General features: G+C 37.0%; 1 protein-coding gene across 2 annotated transcripts in view; it reads right to left on the reverse strand.

The window, feature by feature from the left end:
- LOC150108267 (uncharacterized) overlaps positions 1 to 20,092 on the reverse strand; it is a 709,268-nt gene that overhangs the window by 124,363 nt on the left and 564,813 nt on the right. Inside the window, exon 38 of one of the 2 annotated variants that reach the window (XM_090390670.1) lies at positions 5,606 to 5,677. In XM_090390670.1, coding sequence (XP_090246796.1) covers positions 5,606 to 5,677 — 72 coding nt within the window. Of the gene's footprint in view, positions 1 to 5,605; positions 5,678 to 20,092 lie in introns of those variants that run through there. The other variant, XR_016548127.1, reaches the window with a different exon arrangement.

Here is a 20,092-nt window from a genome sequence, read left to right on the forward strand (position 1 = left end):
CCTATCACACTACTCGTCTCCCGCTCATCATTCTCTCCTATCACACTACTTGTCTCCCGCTCATCATTCTCTCTCCTATTACACTACTCATTTCCCGCTCATTATTCTCTCCTATCATACTACTTGTCTCCCGACATTCATTTCCCATCCCTGAAGCAACTAGGTAAGTCATCGAAATATTTAATTCATTGATTTCCTCTCAGTGTCTACATTTTGTGCATACATGCACTCCCCCCCCCCCTTCTCTCACCCGCCACATATCCAACTCCGGGGAAGCATACATGCTGCAAACACTGCATGCACAAAGTCCTTTATTATATTACATATAATGGAGTTCTTAAATTGTGGAGGACTTGGTGACATGCCATTTGTGATTGCATCTGCATCTGCCATCATTCCTTACTGTCAAGTGACTACTAAACTAATCGCTAAAAGTATATATGAACACTATATCACAGATATATATATATATATATAAATAAACGCTAAATATAAACATGTATATATAAATATAATGCTATATTCAACTATACTAGATAGCGAAAACTTATCTTCCCTTCCACCGCAAATGTTGCTGACTGACTCCGTGTCTTCTATTTTTTTTTTCTTTTGTAGCATAATCCTGACAATATAATATTCCATTGAAAATCTCATCATACCAAACTGTATAACTTTACACTTACTAACATTGAATAGACAGCCATTATCACATGCCCATATATCCAGTTTGTTAAAATTATTCCGTAAATGTTCGATATAAGCAGCATTCCCAATTACCTTTCCTCTCTTTGCATCACCAAACAACTGAACATCTCTCAAATCCTTCCCAATATCATTAATGTATAAACAGTAAAATGGTCCAAGAAGTGATGCCTGTATCCCCACTTTACCCCTCAAACAGATTCATACTAACCATATGCCATTTCTGATACCTGTCCATCAGCCATCCACTTATCTAAGTCAAGAGTTTATATTCCAATCCCATATTTCTAGTTCATAATAACTCTTCATGTGTCATTCTATCAAATGCCTTAGCAAATTATCATGGCACATCCATGCCCTTCATTTAATTCAGCCATAGCATTATTATAAAATATGAGCAAACTGCTAAAACATGACCTCTCTTTAGTTAACCTATGCTGTTCTTTGCAAAGTATAGCTTGTCAGCATACTTCTATATGTGAGTCCTTATCAACTTGTCCAAAATCTTCACTATCACTCCAGATATACTGATAGATATGAAGTTAAATGCATCACCCTTCTATAACAGAAATATTCTTTCAGACAATCTTTCTATTCCTGTGGTAATCTTTCCTGAGCTGAGTTTCAAGTTATAAAAACATGCCAAGGGCCCAACCAACTAACCAATTTTGCTGAACATTCCTTTAGCATATGTGCTGATATCCCATCTGGCCTTATTGCTGAATTGATATCCAGGTTATGCAATGGCTCTTCAACCCCATTTTCATGCATCTTAATCTAATGCAGTAGTAGCACTGCCATGTTATATTACACCTAGCTGAGAGATCTTAGCAAAGTGAGCACTCGTTATTTGAACAATCTCATCTGCTTCTGATACAAGGTTACCATTTGCATTCAGTCAAGTTATTCTTCCATATTCATTCTTTCTTTCACTTGTAGCATAATGATAAAATTCTTTTGGATTGCCTTTAGCCTGCACAGACAATTTCTTTTCGTTCTCTAATTTAGATTTCTGTACAATACTTGGAATTTTTCTGGTTTGCACTTTATATATTTCATAATCCTTTTGCTCTTATGATCACAATATTCATTCTACATCATCTTCTTTTTATGGATCTCTTGTTCAATAAGGTTGCACATCTATTTCACTCCCACTATCTGTTCTTCCAAATCTAGGGGGGGAGGCACCAGATGCTGCCTCATTTAAATAGCTTTTCATAGCTTCTCATGCACTGCTGATATCCTTCCTATTTAGTAACAGATTACCATTGGACTAAAGATAGTACTCTCCTGAGGTTGTCATAATTTCCAGCTTTGTGGTTCAGCATCCAACCTGTCCTAACTGAACATCCATATAGTTTTCTACTTCCCAGGTAGTACAGCATGATCACTGTCACCAAATGTTGGTAAAATTCTCATCTGAGACCCCCTTCTGACACTATGCTCAAGTCTAACACTCTTTGACCTCAAGCTCCTTCTTTCACATACTGCTTAAAGAAGTCTTGCAATGGCTCAATAAATTCTCCTTCATTCTTATCATGCAATTTTTCTTCTACTTGATAATTTAAGGGTACATTTCATCATCTCCAGCAGCTGAACTGCCAGGTCTGTAGCAACACCCATGATACATTTCATCCTGTTAGCCACCACATGACACAGCCACAAACATATTGCTATGTGGGACATTATTATTATTATAATTTCTTTCATGCATTTTTATCCTAACTGGACTCAAATCATCATATATCATTATTAATATCCTCTCCTCTCCTCCTCCGCCTTCTCCTTCCTTCCTTTCTGCCCTTCCTTTATACTCTTTACACTCGATCCTAGTTACAACATCAAACTCTGACAGCCAGCTTTCACTGATGCCCACAATCTTAGGCCACAATGTATTCACCAAAACAATGATCTCAACCCATTTGTTCCTGATGCTTCTTGTATTTGTGTATAGACAAACAAATTACTATTTGGCTTTTTCTTATACTTAAATCTAAAGCTTATTTTTCCAGTTGGGGAAATTTCTCTTTTCCCTTCCTAGATGCACTCAGATGATCGATATGCAAAGAGTGCATTTCCACCCCTTCACCGGATACATAACCATACTAGGTGACATTCATATCATTACTGCATTTGCATGCCATAGCTGAACTTTACACACACACACACACACACACACACACACACACACACACACACACACACACACACACACACACACACACACACACGCGCGCGCGCGCGCACACACACGCGCGCACACACACGCGCGCACACACACGCACACGTTTTCTCCATTTTTCCCATGATAATCTAGTTTCTCTGACTTTCTGCGTTAATTTTTTTCCTGGAACATTTTTTCCAGACTCCTGATGCCAAATCCATTCAAGTGCTATTCCTCTTATGCAAATCTTTTTTGACCATTTGACTCACTCTACACATTCTACACAACCTGTGCATGGAATCATTTGCTATCACCCCCCCCCTCTCTCTCTCTCTCTCTCTTACTTTTACTTTGTTACCTCTTCTAACAGTCCTTTCTTATCTTCTCTTATACTATATTTGTGACAATTATAGAGTGAGATGTCCAAAAAAATTCCACAGTCTGATTTGTGACCTTTTTTTTGGAAGATGGTCATCAGGGTATCTCTTAAGTCAGCTGTCATGTTTGCTGTGTTGTGAGTGTACTATTGTGTTATAAGTTTACATAAGCACAAAAAAATTGAGATAGATCTATTTATTTAAATACTTAAACTTTCTTTTCTAACCATGTAACAATCAAACTGATTTGCTCAGTGGTAAATTCTGACAAAATTAGCTCTGCAGTTAAAAAAAGAAAAAATAACAGGCATCTATATTATAACTAATAAACAGTATATTTATTATCTATTATGTATATTATATTAGAATTACTCATCTGATAGCCACACTTTTACCATATTTGGCTATAAATTAACAGTGAACATTTATTCTCTTTCATTTGAAAAAATTGAGATAGTTATTTTCATTTCTGATTAAAATGTGTAATACATGCTTATATATTGCTCAACTACTACAAAATCCACTTTTTGAATTTTGTGTAGTTAGCTAAGGAGATAGCACACTTACTTTCCAATTAACAGTAATTGCATTGATATTTGTTGAAATGTTTAATAAAGTTCTAAAGTGGCTTGAACAAGTATCATGGTTTGTCCCAATAGCTAGGAAACATGATTATTTAATCCTTAATTAAAAGAAACACACGTATTAACCAAGTGAAAATTATTTAATTGTAAATATTTCATCCTAAGTATCTTAGGACATCATCAGTACAGTAGTTTAAACAATAACAGAAATAACATACAGTTAGGGTGCATGATTACAACAGAATCTCATTAAACGTGCATAACATGTTACAGAAGTTAAAAAAAAACTAATAATAATTATTTTACACAATTTTGTATGACAATTTCCCATACTTTAGGAATAGTAAGAATGTCATTGTGGTTTAAATTTGGTCTGTGTAGTAGGGCTTCAGAACTTTCTTTATATAAACATTCATGTTTATATAAAGATCTATGTAAAAGTTTAGACTTTTCCCAATGGATTCTATGGCTTGGATTTTCAATTCCATGTTGAGAGAGGCCAGATTTCTGTGGTTTAAAAAGACGAATGTGGTCTTGATGTTCTGAGATGCTTTTCTGAACAGACCTATCTGTCTGTCCAAAGTAAGACAATCTGCATGAGCATGGAATCTCATAAATGCCAGGCAACATCAAAGGTGACAGTTTGTCCTTAGGAGAAGTAACAAGTTGTAAATTTGTTTGATAGGTTTGTAGGTAGTGGCAAAATTGTATTTCTTCATAATTTTAGAAAGACGTTCGGAGATGACTTTGACCTAAGGTATGGGAATCCTATGGACTTCTTCTTGTCTGGTTTGATGTGCGGGAAAGTGACTGATGAATTTTTGAGTTGTTTTAGGATTATATCCATTAAATAATTTTCACAGTGGTTAATACATGTGTTTCTTTTAATTATAATCTCACCACAGGTTTCGTTATTTAAAAAAAAAAAAAAAAAAAAAAAAATTAATCCTTAGCAAAACTGATTGTACTTAATGTGCTATACATTCATTTACAGTATTTTTGTGGGTATGATTTGCATAAAGAAATTGTAGTGCAATTGGAAGAACAAATGTATCCTGCACCCTTCCATTAGAAAAGGCCTAAGTTCAATTCTCATCTTGACAGGAGGAATCTTTATATGGACTTTTCCAATTGAAGGTGAGTTAGTCGATCTCGTACAGAGGTAGCAGGGTTTTTTCTCCTGGAAACTCGGGTCTGTAAATCAGCCCTTCAGAACACACACAATTTATAGACAAAAAATACTAGCTGTGTGGTGGACAGTAGATGCCATTGATGTAGATGATCGGTAGTAGAGGTTCAGTGTAGTGGTGGAGAAGGAGAGTTGTACAGTAGGTGTCCGCCTGCAATGAGTCTATAGACTCCTTGGAGGTGTCACGAATAATAATAATAATAATAATAATAAAATAGATGAAAATTTTTCATCCTGCTATATTTATATTATTATTATTAGACACCTCCAAGAAGTCCAAAGACTCATCAAGGGAGGGCACCTGCTCTACAACTCTGTCTCCACTACTCAAATCCACCAACTGACCACAACTACACCAATGCCATCTACCGCCAACCACCACCACTACCATTTCCAAAGACAATTACAAACATCTATGCCCACGGCGGGATTTGAACCTGCAGCCTTTTGGCCGGAGAGCAGATACGCTAACCATTCGACCAGCCAGGCTGGCCATATATGCTATTAAAAGAAGTCACTTTTATGAATATAACAATTTTTTTTAAGAAAAGATAAAGTTATAAATAAAAACAAGATGGAGGCTACTTACAAATATTCTAGTGACCTTAAACCACTGAACATATGATGAGAAAAATCTTGAATGTCATTTCCTTCAATATCCCTATAATCATAAAAGAATGTTCACTAAGTAATGATGCACAATTACATAAAAACAACAACAACAACAACAACAAAAAAACTTACCTACAGGTCAAAAGGCTTCTGATTTGAATCACAGGATGGGCGTGAATGTTTGTGATTGTTTTTAGGTGGAAGGTGAATTTCAGTATCCAGTGCAAGTGGTTTGAAAAAGTACTATGTTTGGTCTCTAGAGCTGAGTTTCTGGATTATGTAAAAAGTAAATAAAAATACAAAATATATAGTAAATCACTAAAAAATGAATCCTTAACTCATTTGCATCCACAGTACAAATGTATTATAGGATTACAAATAAAGCTTTCATGGGTGGGAATCATGTAAAAAATAAATAAATTCAATTTATTTATTTTTTACAACATATATATTATATATATATATATGTTTAGAAAGTAAGTAAACTTTACCGGTTAATGAATATTTAATTAAAGTTTATAAGGCAGAACACCAGAATAAGTTAATAACATTTATTTACCTAGTAATATGACATTTCCCGATTGCACGGGATTTCTTCAGGTGTAAATAAACAAACTAGTAGACAGGACTAACAAAGGTGATAACTGTTATGAAGTTATAAAAAAGACTGATGTTAATTTTTAAAAATTATTTCCAACTGTTCCGAACGTTCTGCGTGTTTATGCATCCACGTGAAAGTTCTTGATTAATGAAGGCTAGGATGTATTCAGACAAGTTAATACTTTTGTTAATATTTAAATGTTTAGGATGTAATGCTATTCCCAAAGATTTCTATATATATATATATATATATATATATATATATATAGGATTACAAATAAACTTTTTGGACATGGGAATCACATAAATAAATATACACTACATGGAAAGAAGTCAATATGGACACCACATGGGCAAGGTGTATTATGGCATTTAACTAGTCATGTGATTGTAGCCAGTATAAACTGGAGGAATATGATGCTTCCAAGTCAGTGCAGCTGTGTCCAGGTGAAATCGCTGCATGAAGGAAACTGATGGAGCTTCAAAGAAGCATCATGATACAATGCTATGTTGCAGGCCTATCTTTTTGGCAAACTGTTGAAAAATAGGACCATCTCAGGTCAACAGTCAGTGATAACATACTGAGATAGAAGCACAGGAAGTCAACGGCAAGTGTTACCTGGAGGTAGATGACCCACCACATGCACTGAATGTGACTGTAGGATGATATGAAAGATAATATGTAAAAACTGCAATTCGTCAGCCAACATGTTGAATGTAGAGTTCTGGGAACTAGCTGGAACATGAATCTGAACAAAAGCATTCAGAACTGAGGCTCACGACATGGGTTTCCATAGTGGAAGGGCAATATGCAAAGAATGTAGAATGAGGCGTGGAAGCTTGGAAAGCTGTATTATGGGATGAATCATGCTCCACCTCTACTGAGCAGATGGATGGGTGTGGGTATAGTGGATGGCTGGTGAACATCTCTTACCAGAGTGTGTAACCCCAACTATGAAAGTCAGAGGTGGCAGTGTGATAGTATGGTCCTGTTTTTTCCTGGTTTGTCCTCGGACCTCTGTTTGTGGTGAACATTGAACTCTGAGAGGTATCTGAACATTCTGGGCAAAGCTTCCTACTTTTGTTGTGTTTCTACAGAACTGACCATTGCATCTTTCAGCAAGACAATACACCATTAAGGCTGCTGCTGCAACTGCATGGTTTGTGGAGCATCAGGGGAGGTCAAGGGATGTCTACCCCCTACAATAATCCAGGATATCATTGCATGCCTACAGGAATAATGGTCCAAAATTCCCATTGAACACTATCACATGCTTATAGAAAGTATGCCCTGTAGGATTGTTGCAAAAAGGAGGCCCTACATCTTATTAAGGTGGATATGTCATGACTGTTTGTTCTTCATACCATGGTATCCATAGACTTCTTTTCAAGCAGTGTAAATATAATACATAGTTTTAATCTCTTCAGCCTAAAATGCAAAATCTTACACTTTGGATCTCCCATATCCCTTACTTTACACTTAATTAGCAGTTTGTAATATAAATCAAGCAACACAGACAATACTGTATATCAAATGAAGCTGTTTTACCAAACATTGCAAAATACTAGATAATCTCACTGTAAAAGTATGAAGTTCAAAGCAGACCCAGGATTTGTTTGCCTAAAAATTCAGGAATTATAAAATATTGCTGAAATCCATAGTAGTGGAATGAACGAATTTCATTTAACTAAAAAATGGTCCTTTAGAGTAAGCAAATAATGGTCCAAGTTATACACATTTTTTTAAATCACTATCTACTGAGTGATGTATGGAGAACTAGTCATGTGGTATTTGTTGATATATGGAAATTCTAGAAAAGTAAAGAGGAGGGAAGAGGAGTCTATTTCATGGGGACGAGGAAGTTTAAGGCCTAAGTATAAATTTCAAAGCAGCTTGAGTGATATAAAAACACATTATTGAGAAGAAGTTCGCATCAGCTCTGAGTTTTTCAAAGAGAAGTAAGAACAAGAAGCTATCTCTGAAAATTTCATAGTCCTCTAGTAACATCTTGTTTGGAATTATCACCAAAACAATAAAGGTTATGATGCTAGAATTCTAGAGGTTAAATTATTTTCAAATATTATTATTATTACGTGATACCTCCAGAGAGTCCAAGGGACTCATTGAGGGAGGGTACCTAATCCACCAACTTCAATGAACAGCAGCACTACATTCATCATCTACAAACGGCATCTACTGCCCACCATCACTGGTATTTCCACAGACAATCAAAAACATCCATGCCCACGGTGGAATTCGAACCTGCAGCCGTTTGGCGAGAGCAGATACGCTACCCACTTGGCCAATGTTATCTTCTTCAATATCGTCTTTAGTGGAGAAAACTTTCTTGTTCCTTCACTACTTCACTGTTCTTGTTAGCATCTCTTCTGCGTTTTTGGTGCCATTTTACAGCAATACAGAAAGAGATACAGAAAAGTGGCTAATTGATGAGATTCTGCTAGACATAGTCACAAAAACTGAAAAAATTCTGTATTTCCTCCTATAACTTAACACAGAGTTTCAAACACACCAAATGATGACAAATACTGATGACCAAATTATGACCAGCTGAGGAGTATGCTCAGTTCTGCAACATGGTATCAGGTGTTGCATGGGAAGGATAGTGAAAGTGCATGAGAAGTGTTTAAAAAATACTTAAATGATGCAATATTGCAATGTATCCCTAAAGTGCAAAGAACAAATAGGATAAGAATGAAATAGATGTGTAATCCTATTAAGCAAGAGATTTGCAAGAAAAGATGTGGAAAATTACCCGGTGCATAAAGATGATTTGAGTTATGAAAATTATAAGGAGCAGGCTAGAAGAGTTACAACTGTTGTACAGAAAGCTAAGTCTGAATACGAAAAGAAACTGGCACTGCAAGCTGAACACAACCCAAAAAATTCTATCATTATGCTGCCAGTAAAAGAATAAATGAATATGAAAGAATAACTCTACTAAATGTAGTGGTGTCTAGGTGACAGATGCAGAAGAGACTGATCAACATTTCGCTAAAAGATATCAACTTGGTGTATGCAACAAGGAGCTTATTGTTACCTCTTCACCGGATAAAGAAACTCAGGTGTATGAGGAAGAGATATAGAGCTGTTTCACAAATTGAATAAGAATTCAGCAATAGGACTGACAGGATATCAGCATGGGTGCTAAAAGAGTGCTCATTCTATATAATTTGAGAATCAGAACAGGGAAGATTCCACAGGAGTGGAAAGAATGTAAGATAATCCCACTGCACAAAGGTGGTGAAAGGACAGATGTATCCAACTATTGATCAATCAGTATCTCAGGAGTGGTGGTGAAGATTTCGGAAATGTTGGTTAGGGCTCACATTTATAATTGGGTTGAGAGAGAATCTTTACTTTGAAATGAACAGCATGGATTTACTAAGGGAAGGTCATGGTTTAGCAACTTGCTCATGATAGGTAAGGAATCAGGAATGCAGTTGATATGGAGTATTCGCAGAATGATTTTGAATAGACTGGAATCGTGGGCATGGGAAAATGGATGTCAGTTCAATGTCAGTAAATGTAAAGTCATGCACTGTGGCATGATTATATATCCAATGTTGTATTATATTGGCAGGATTATGCTAGAAGAAACTGATCAGGCTAGGGATCTTGGAGTGTTAGTAAATAGGAAGTTGCAGTTTAAGAGCCATGTAGCAAAGATTGCAAATACAACTTCAAGTATAATTGTAATGCTGAAACAAACTGCAACTTCCTATTTACTAATACTCCAAGATCCCTAGTTGTTACATGTAAAGTTAAGGATGAACCTGTTACATGTAAAGATAAGAATGTCATTTTGCTTCTTTATAAGGCCTTGATAAGACCTTACTTGGGATATTGTGCACAGGTCGGGTTTCCGTTGTGATTCTGATAAAGTGAAGAGAGAGTACGAAGGAGAGTTCTAAAAATGATATCAGGATTGTTGTAATACTGATTGTGAAGACACATTGAGAATTTATAGACTTTAGATACTAGGAAAGAGGAGAAAGAGGGGTGATATGATTCATGTCTACTGCAGCAACTCTGTCAGTTCACGATCATTCCATGGAGGAGAATTAGCAGTTCTCACACCCCATTCTAGCATATCCCACACATGTTCAATGTGGCAAATTCATTGTCATGTTCCTCCAACCACTCAGTAAATGTATGAGCCTGATGACAACGTGCATTACCCTGTTGAAAGATGGTACTGTGTTTGGGGTAGACCTCTTGCAGATATGGATGGAGATAGTTGGCTAACAGGTCCCTGTAGTGTTTACCATTCAGTGTTTGTGGGATGATAACCAATGGACCTAGGATGTGTCAGAAAAAAAAGCTCCCCAGGCCATAATGCCACCTCCACTGTCCTGTAGAACTCCAACTATGCAAACCAGGGCTTCATGCCGTTTATGCCAAATGTGAACCCGGCCATCAACATGGTGCAGAAGGACATGAGACTCATCACTCCAGATGACCTTCTTCCATTTATTGAGGATCCATGGCTGACATTTCTTGGCCCATGCGAGGCATTGTTTGCGATGTCTGACTGAAAAAAAAAAGCTCCCCAGGCCATAATGCCACCTCCACTGTCCTGTAGAACTCCAACTATGCAAACCAGGGGATAGGGCTTCATGCCGTTTATGCCAAATGTGAACCCGGCCATCAACATGGTGCAGAAGGACATGAGACTCATCACTCCAGATGACCTTCTTCCACTTATTGAGGATCCATGGCTGACATTTCTTGGCCCATGCGAGGCATTGTTTGCGATGTCTGACTGTCAACATGGGTACTTTTGTTGGTCTCCAGCTATGGAACCCCAGATGAAGCAAGATATGGCACGTGGTGCATGTGGAAATGAGTCAAACTTCCCGGCTGTTGTTCTGGTGGATGAGCTGTGTGCCTATTGCATGTTGTCGCTGAGATACCAGTCGTGACGCTCTACACTCACCTCTAGGATCAACCATACGTGACTAACTAGTGTGAGCCCTTCTGGATGTCTGTTCATGGTTAATCCAGTCATGGTACACTCTTGATACAGTAGTATGGGAGCAACCAACAACTGCAGCTGTTTTCAAAATATTGGTACCTACCCTCCATGCCACAACTATCTGCCTGTGGTCAAATTGGCTTACATTGCCATGTTTCCCCATTACTGGCAAATGTTTACTGATTACATACAGAGGATAGGTGTGTCCATTTATAATAGCCACACTGGGGAAAGTTAGGAGTTTGTTATTCTCTTTTAAGGATATCAGCAAGGGTTTATCTATTTTATCCATTTTATTTGAATAAAATGGATATAATAGATATGGATTTTAGATATCCATTTTATATATAATGGATATATAAAATGGATATCTATTATATCCATTTAAATAAATATAATAGATATCTATTATATCTATTCACTGCATCATCCAGACATAGTGGTGGTCCTGAGGTTAAAATAGAGTTACTATAGCTGTCATAGGTAGCAGCAAGTTGTGTATGTAATACACATCACAGAACAGGATAGTCACTAGTCTTTGTGTTCCAAGGATCTTTATTGAGTCCATTGCTGTTGAACTTTTATGTTAATAATATTGCAAAGGATTTGAATGTTTGCAGATGATGCAAAGGAAGAACTATGTGGAAGAGCAGATGTAGTGGTTTGCAAGAGAACTTAAATAGAACATATGAAGAGTAACTGAGTGAGGATACCAGTTCAATGTTTCAAAGTGTAGGAAACAAAGGTGAGATGAAAAGTATACAATTTGTGGAGGATATGTTATAGGAGGTGAAGAATAAGGACTTTAGACCTAATTCAGGGGACACAGTACCAAAATTGTAAGGCTGGCACAATGGAATATGCCAATAATGTGTGAACACACTGACTTCCACTGACATGTAGAAGTAAGTTATAGTTATGTTATCCATATCAGGCTACATATGGATTACTGTGCTCAGATTTGGTACCTGGTTTTCAGAAGAATGAAGATATATTGGAAAGGGAAAGAGATGACTGACTTAGGCAGTCTCTTATCTCTGGAAAGTTGGGTATGAAGCAAGATTGAAGAAAGTTTGCAAAATCTAGTGGATAGGAATAGGATAGGAGGATATTATCATTATTATTATTATTACTGTTGCTGTATGGGGACCTCTGTGGAGTCCAAAGCCTCATCACAGAAAAACTATCTACACAATATATATCATACTTCTCCTTGAACTCATTGACAAACAAAGCACCTACAACTGTCTCTGACAACCCATTCCATAAATTCACCACTCTCCCAGCAAAACACCTGGTCATCACCCCCCCCCCCCCCTAACTACACACTTACTCACCTTCCAGGAATGACCTCTTGTTTTGATCCCTTGTAGCCAAGAGCTGAAACATTTTCCCTTCATTAAACCTATAAAACCATTTAAGTAACTTACCTGTTTCTATCACATTCTCTCTTTTTTGCTCATTAACAAACTTCTACAGACCACAAAGCCTCAATATATATGTTCATAGGGAGCATTCCACAGACCACTCACCATCTTGATCACTTGCCTCTGAATCCACTCTACTGCTTTCTCCCCCCAAAGAAACCCAGGTGACCAGACCTGAACACAGTAATCCAGATGTGGTCATATCAAGGCTTTATAAAAAGGAATTATAACTCTCTTATCTCTGTTTGTTAGTGTATTCTTCAATAGCCAAGTAATCGTATGAGCTATCTTGGCAATCTTAGCAATATGCCTGCCTTCTAAACTTCAACTCTCTCTCTCTCTCTCTTTCTCTGTTTACCACTATCCCCAAATCCCTAGCTGCATCAATTCCTGGCATACAGCTTCATCAATGTAGTACATAGCTTGTAATCTATTTATCCCCAAATGTATAACTTTACTTTTCTCCACATTAAACTGATAACCATAATCTTTTTCCCATATTGACAACCTATTTAAATCATCCTGCAAGCTTTCCACAACACTTTGATTAACTGTTACTTCACCCAATTTTGCATCATCAGCAAACAGCTGAATATTTCTCTTTGGATTAATATGTATACCGTTTATGTACAAATTAAACAGTAATGTCTGTAGCACAGAACCTTAAAGAACAACACCCGTCACCTGCATTCTCCTAGAATGCAGGTGACGGGTGTTGCTTCAACATATACCACTTTTTGCTATCTAAACATCAGCCACCCTTGAATCCATATAACCAGTGTCATATCCATATGTGAAACAGTAAATCTGACATTAACAATCTTCAGTTTTCCATCAATATTGTCTACTCTACTAATGCTTGCTTTGTTTTTTCCATCCAACTAGCACTCACTCTTAAAACATTTACTACACACTCGCTCACCAGTTTCACTCTCCTTTGATAATTCCATCAGCTTTCACAAAGGAGATATCTCACATATACTGCACTGAACAAAATCACATAAATTCAATTCACCCAACAATGATATCTTTGCCACCATTGTTCTTCCACACATAAGTGCCATACCAACAATATCGAATTTAAACAAAATTATCCAGTTTGCTTAAAACTAAATAATTCAGTCTGTAAGCAATAAGAAAAGAAAGGGGAGGGATCCCATTGCTACACCTCCAATCTGTTTGAGGGGCTAGTTATTCCAGCTAAAATACACCTGGATTTAAGGCAGTGCTTTAATAGATTGCAAATGTCAGGCAGGAGACTGTTGAAATGAAAACTAGCATATCATCTACTGGAAAATTTGGAGTAAAAGCTACAACACATTGGAGTCCATCACAATATCAAATATTCCATACTTCTTTCAAAACATTACTGTTACATTATCATCTTAAATCGGGGTGTTTTGGCTGGAACATCCGCTCCTGAAACAAACTAAAGCTATAGAAATAGATTTCTAACTTTCACTCCTACTGTCACTAAGTCCCCTTCAGACACACACACACACCAAGCCAAAAATATGGCTGAGGTATAGACCAACTGGTACATTGAGGTATAGACCATCAATGAGTCAGGGACTCATTGATGGAAGCCATATATCACCTACACCAGCTGTCATACAATTTCTTGAATTCGTTCACACTCACTAATGCCTAAATCCATTCCAAGCATGTGCCACTCTATGAAAGAAAAACTTGCTTCACCCTATTCCTGACTGTATTCATTCCAAACTTTCATGGAGGTTCTCTCATTCTCTTTCCACTCTTCATAAAAGAAAAAATTCCAAGTATGGTATCCTATATGATCCTTTCAGAAGTTTAAAGGTCTCTATCACACAACACTCTTTCTCCTGTTTTTTACTAGTGTTGTAAACAGCACACACACACACACATATTCTCAATCAGTGCTCATAATTGACATTCCACAGTCCTCATATCATCTTTAACACTCTCCTTTGCACTCCCTCCAATGTATCAGCACCACTGTAAAAAATAAGAGATCAGACCCGTGCACATTAGTCCAAATGAGGTTGTATCTAGGCTTTGTAAAGAGACAAAATGACTTCCTTATCCCTACATGACAAGGTTCCTTTCAGCATGGCAGTTACCCTCCTAGTCGTATTTGAGACTTTACTATATGGCATTAAAATTCAACTTTCTCTCTATTAAAACTAAGAACCATAGCCCGATCAGTTTCTCCAATTTATGTAACAGTCTTGTATGCTATATCTGTCAGAAGCCTTAGCAAAGTCCAAAAGTATTATGTTGCATCCTTTTCACTTGTCCAACTCAATGGCAACATTATTATGAAATGTGAGCAATTTACTTACACATGACCAGTTGAGTAAATCTTTAGTAAACCCATGTTAATTGCAAAGTATTATCCAAAATCTTCACCACCACATCCAGAGATACTTGTAGGTTGATAGACACATCAGTCTGCATCACCCTTGTGCAATAGGATTATCATATATTCATTCCACTCCCATAGAATCTTTACTGTGCTGAGACTCAAATAAAGTAGGCTAGTCAAAGGAACACCAGTTCATCTGAATACTCTTTCAGTATTATGCTGATATCCTATGAGTCCCTATTGCCAAATTCTTATTCAGTTTGTGCAACAGTTCTAGTACCTCTTTTTCATATACCTGATTTTCTTTATTGAGTAAAGAGGTAACAGTGAGCTCAATGTCGCATACACCAGGTTGATAGCTTTTTACAAAATGGACACTCATTAGTTGAACAATATCTTCTGTATCTGTCACCTGCATACCATCTGCATTTAGTAGATTAATTCTTTCACATTCATACTAGAGAGATGAACTTTTGGGTTGTCTTTAGCTTGCAGACTCAGTGCCTTTTCATATACAGACTTGGTTTTCTGTACAAAAGTTGTAACTCTTCTGGCCTTATAATTTCCATAACTAACATCACCCTTATGTACACAGTGGTATTCCTGCCACATCATTTTTTTCTTAAGAATATCTCACTTAATAAAATAGCACATCCATTTCACTCTCAACACATATTGATGACATCACTATCATTTGGCCTTATTGAAGAACACACGTTCTGTATAATACAATTTCTCAACATCCTTCACTAACAAACTAGTTTTACTGTTGCAGAGGAACAAGAAGTGGTCCTAGACTTCTTGAATATTTTCAGTACAAGGCAACTGGATGGATTCCCCTAGTGTTCAGTGTACTTGTGAAATTTCAAATCTTTATCCTCCTGGGACAAACCAATTCTGTCCTCAGAACCAGAATTGGATCTGAAACAACAAACTCTTCTTATATCATTAATACAAATCAGATATGACAGAAAAAGCCTTGCTTCTTAAAAAGAACAACAACAACAAACCTCTCAACCAGACTATACATACCATATCTCTATACGTCAAAATTACAACAGATAGATTGGCTTGATCCTAAACATCATAAGAATTAGAACAGTCTACAAACTTGTGAACAAAGTTTCCACTTTCCTGAGACAGATCAAGGATTGTTAGGATCTGCTCTCCTTAGCAGGGGTCTACACGTATCCTCTGTCAATGTGGAACACAGTATTTCGGACAGATAAAACATACTACCTTGGTCAGAAAAAAAAAAAAAAACATTAAGTATGAGCTACCAAAACATAGACTAGCACAACATGCCTTGAATACCATTTCATTAGGTGGAAGAAAACCAGTCTAAAACACACATCTCAGTTCAAATCACAGACACAGTTTCTGGAATTAGCTAAAATTCTCCAGAATCTGGTTAACTGCAATAGAACTAATGGTGTGAACTGCACAAACCATGATGTATATTGGGCACAAAATATGCCCAAAAAAGCCTGAGAGTAAAATAGGTTATTTAACTCTCCGTCTTCTGTTTATTATTTATTATATTAGTTATATAATTAATAAATTATTTATTTTCCTTCATAAAAATTCATTCATTTATTTCATTCATTTTCCTAAATTATTTATTTTCATTTCATTGCTTTAGTCACTTGTCTATAAACAGAGTTTAGAGACATGAAAAATGACATGTGATTAAACCAGTATCAGGATTTGGAAAATGGTGGTTATGAAGAAGAAACTGAGGAAATTTGAAATGGAAATTACAAGTTTAGCCGATAGGTGTCATAGAGGTGTGTGATTATGATTTTTCAGTTGGCAAGGAAGTTTTACCAGATTAATATAGGGGAGATATTACACAGAGTGGAGAGAGTGTGTGTGTGTGGGGGGGGGGGGGACAATAGGACATCTCTGAAATCTGTAGAAGAATTTAATGAATGATGAGTGAGAGGTAAATTTTTATATGAATGGTGAAATGGTAGTAAGTAGGTATGGAGGATGGTTTTCAGACTACATCATGATTGAGTTTAAGGTTCATTATGATAAATAAACCATGTATATTGATGTCATGGATATTTATTATTAATAATAAAAACCCAAAAGCAAAATTACACAGAAAAACAAGTGAGAACCTTTCTTTCCTTACATGTTTTAATTGGGCACCACATTATGAAGAAGTTTGCCATTTGGATAGAGAAAGAATACTTCTATGGCTTTCATTGCTAACCTTGCCAGAAAAAATACCTTGAGAAATTAGTATTCAGTTGATTTTGAAAAAGTATTCAAAATCAACTGAATACTAATTTCTCAGAAAAAAAAGTGCATCATAACCATACATGGACAAATGGACAAACAAGAAAATCCACTAATCTTCTTGTTATCATAGTGAAGTCACAGATCCATCTTTTTTTTTTTTTTTTCACTGAATTGTTTTATAATTAAACACTACACATAATCTGACATCTCATCTGACAGCACAGATGAGGATATTGACTTATTTTACAAAGATCTCATGCAGACAATAGAAACAATACCAAAGCAAGATGTACTAATTCTTAAAGGAGATTGGAATGCCAAAATCAGAATAGATAATGATGGTTGTGAAAGCAACATGAAAATATGGTTTTGGAGAAAGAAATGAATGAGGTAAAATATGTTAAAATTTCCTGTGGACCATGAGATGATGATCGATAACACAAGATTCCAGAAAAGGAGTGTAAAAAATGGATGTAGTGATCAAATGATGGGAAAATCGAGAATATGATCAATATGATTATGATTAAAAGAAGATGGATAATATCAGTACAGTATTATTATTATTATTCAGGCCTCCATGAAGTCAAAAGACTCATCGTGGGAGGTCCTTCCTAAGAAACACAAAGTCTATCAGGACTCATCAAGGGGAGGTCCCCCCCCCAAGAAACACAAAGTCTATCATACCACTCCTTGAACTCACTGACCGTTCTCGCTCTCACCACTCCATCAGGCAATGCATTCCATGGTTCAACCACCCTCCATGCAAAGAAACCTCTCCTCACCCTCTTGCTCAGAGTTTCCTTTTGTAACTTCCAGAGATGGCCTCTTGTCATCACTCCTTCCCATTTTTCAACCAAGCAAAAGAACTCCCCAGTGTCAACCCTGTAACCACCTCACAACAGTTTAAAAGTTTCAATCATATCACCTCTCCTTCTTCTATCCATCAAACTCTGCAGTCCACATTCTCTCAGCCGATCCTCATAACAATCATTGTATAGTCCTGAAACCATCTTTGTTATCTGCCGTTCTACCCTTTCCACAGTTAATTTATCCCCTTAAAATCCTGGGGACCAAATCTGAGAACAATAGTGCAAGTGTGGTCTGATCAGGGTCTTATACAACCGAATGATAACTGTTTTATCTCTGCAGGTCAGTGTCCTTCTCATTATTGCAGCAATCCTCTGTGTTACCTTCGCCAAATTTGCAATATGTCCTCTAAATTTCAGGTTTCTATCAATCATCAACCCCAGATCTCTTGTCTCCCCTACTTCCTCCAGTATAACTCCTCCCATAGAGTATGCAGCATTCCATCGATGTGTCCCAAACCTCAAGACCTTACATTTTGCTGCATTAAACTGACATCCCCATTCATTTACCCATCTATCTATCTTATTCAAATCCTCTTGCAGGGCTGCCACATCTGCACTATTACTAATAATCTTTCCCAGCTTCGCATCATCTGCAGACAATTGAATATCCCCTTGGAATCCACTGACAATATCATTGATATAAAGGTTAAACAACAGAGGTCCCAGTACAGAGCCCTGTGGGACCCCACTTGTAACCCTCTGCCTCCTTGCCATACACAACTCTCTGATACCTATTGGACAGCCAATCCTGAATCCAGTTGACCAACCTGACATCCAAACCCATGCGCTGAAACTTAAATATTAGCTTATCACGTGGAACCCTGTCAAATGCCTTCGCTAAGTCTAAGAAAATGGCAGTATAAGCCTTTCCCCTCATTTAATGCTCTTGTAACTTTATCATAAAAGGCTAGCATATTACTAAAACAAGAGCGCCCCTTCACAAATCCATGTTGACTCTCACAGATAACATTACCCTCATCTGCCCAATGCTGTATACAGTCTGCTACCGACCTTATGCAATGGCACTATCTTACCTTCCTTCCATTCCATGGGCACCTTTCCAGCAGCCAGACTTTCATTGAAAAGCCAGGTCAAAGGCACTGTCAGTTGTTTAGCACATTCTCTCAAAACTCGTGGTGAAATACCATCCAGTTCCACAGCTTTACTGACATCCAGAGTACTCAGTATTTGAACCATACTCTCCTCCTATGCCTCTAAACCTTGAACCTGCCCTATCCCTCTAGCATTAAAACTGACTCCTCTAGGATGAAATACTCAAATAAAGTGTTCTTTGAACAATTCCACTATGTCCTCTGCATCAGTCACTCTATTCCCATTTTTATCCCACAATATCATTCTTCCACAGTCATTTCTCCTCCTACTGACCACATATCTAAAAAATTCCCTAGGATTTTCTTTGGATCTTAGGGCTAATCTCCTCTCATATTCCTGTTTCATCTTCCTTACCATACTAGTCACTCTTCTCGCCTGTGTCTTATACTCTTCATGAATCTTCTCTTCTCCTGTCTCCTTATATTTCTTCCACAGCCTCTTTTTCGCATGCAATTCCTGTTTAATATTGTTTGTCATCCACTTTAATCCAAATTGTGTCCTCTTGTTCACTCATGGTATACAACTTACCATTGCTGCTAACAAATATTCTTTCATAATTTCCCATGCACTAATGATATCCTGGCCTTTCAATTCCTCCCTCCATGAAATTTCCCAAAGTTGATGTCTTAGACTATTATAATCAGCTGCCTTATAATTCCACATACGTTCCCGTCTCTTTGATACTCCTACATGTCTATTCATTTTCCAAGTCAAAACCATACGGTCACTCTCTCCAAGTGGTGGGAGAGATGTCAACTCAGTTATTATCAACTCTTCTGATGCTATAACCAAACCTAAAACTCTTGTACCTCTTGTTCCCTCTATTACATGTTGCCTAAGACATTTGTCCCTGAAGAATTC

Source organism: Typopeltis vanoorti, chromosome 3 (genome assembly GCF_054136105.1).
Source record: "Typopeltis vanoorti isolate ZY-2024b chromosome 3, IOZ_Tvanoo_1.0, whole genome shotgun sequence".
Taxonomy (NCBI): Eukaryota; Metazoa; Arthropoda; class Arachnida; order Uropygi; family Thelyphonidae; genus Typopeltis; species Typopeltis vanoorti.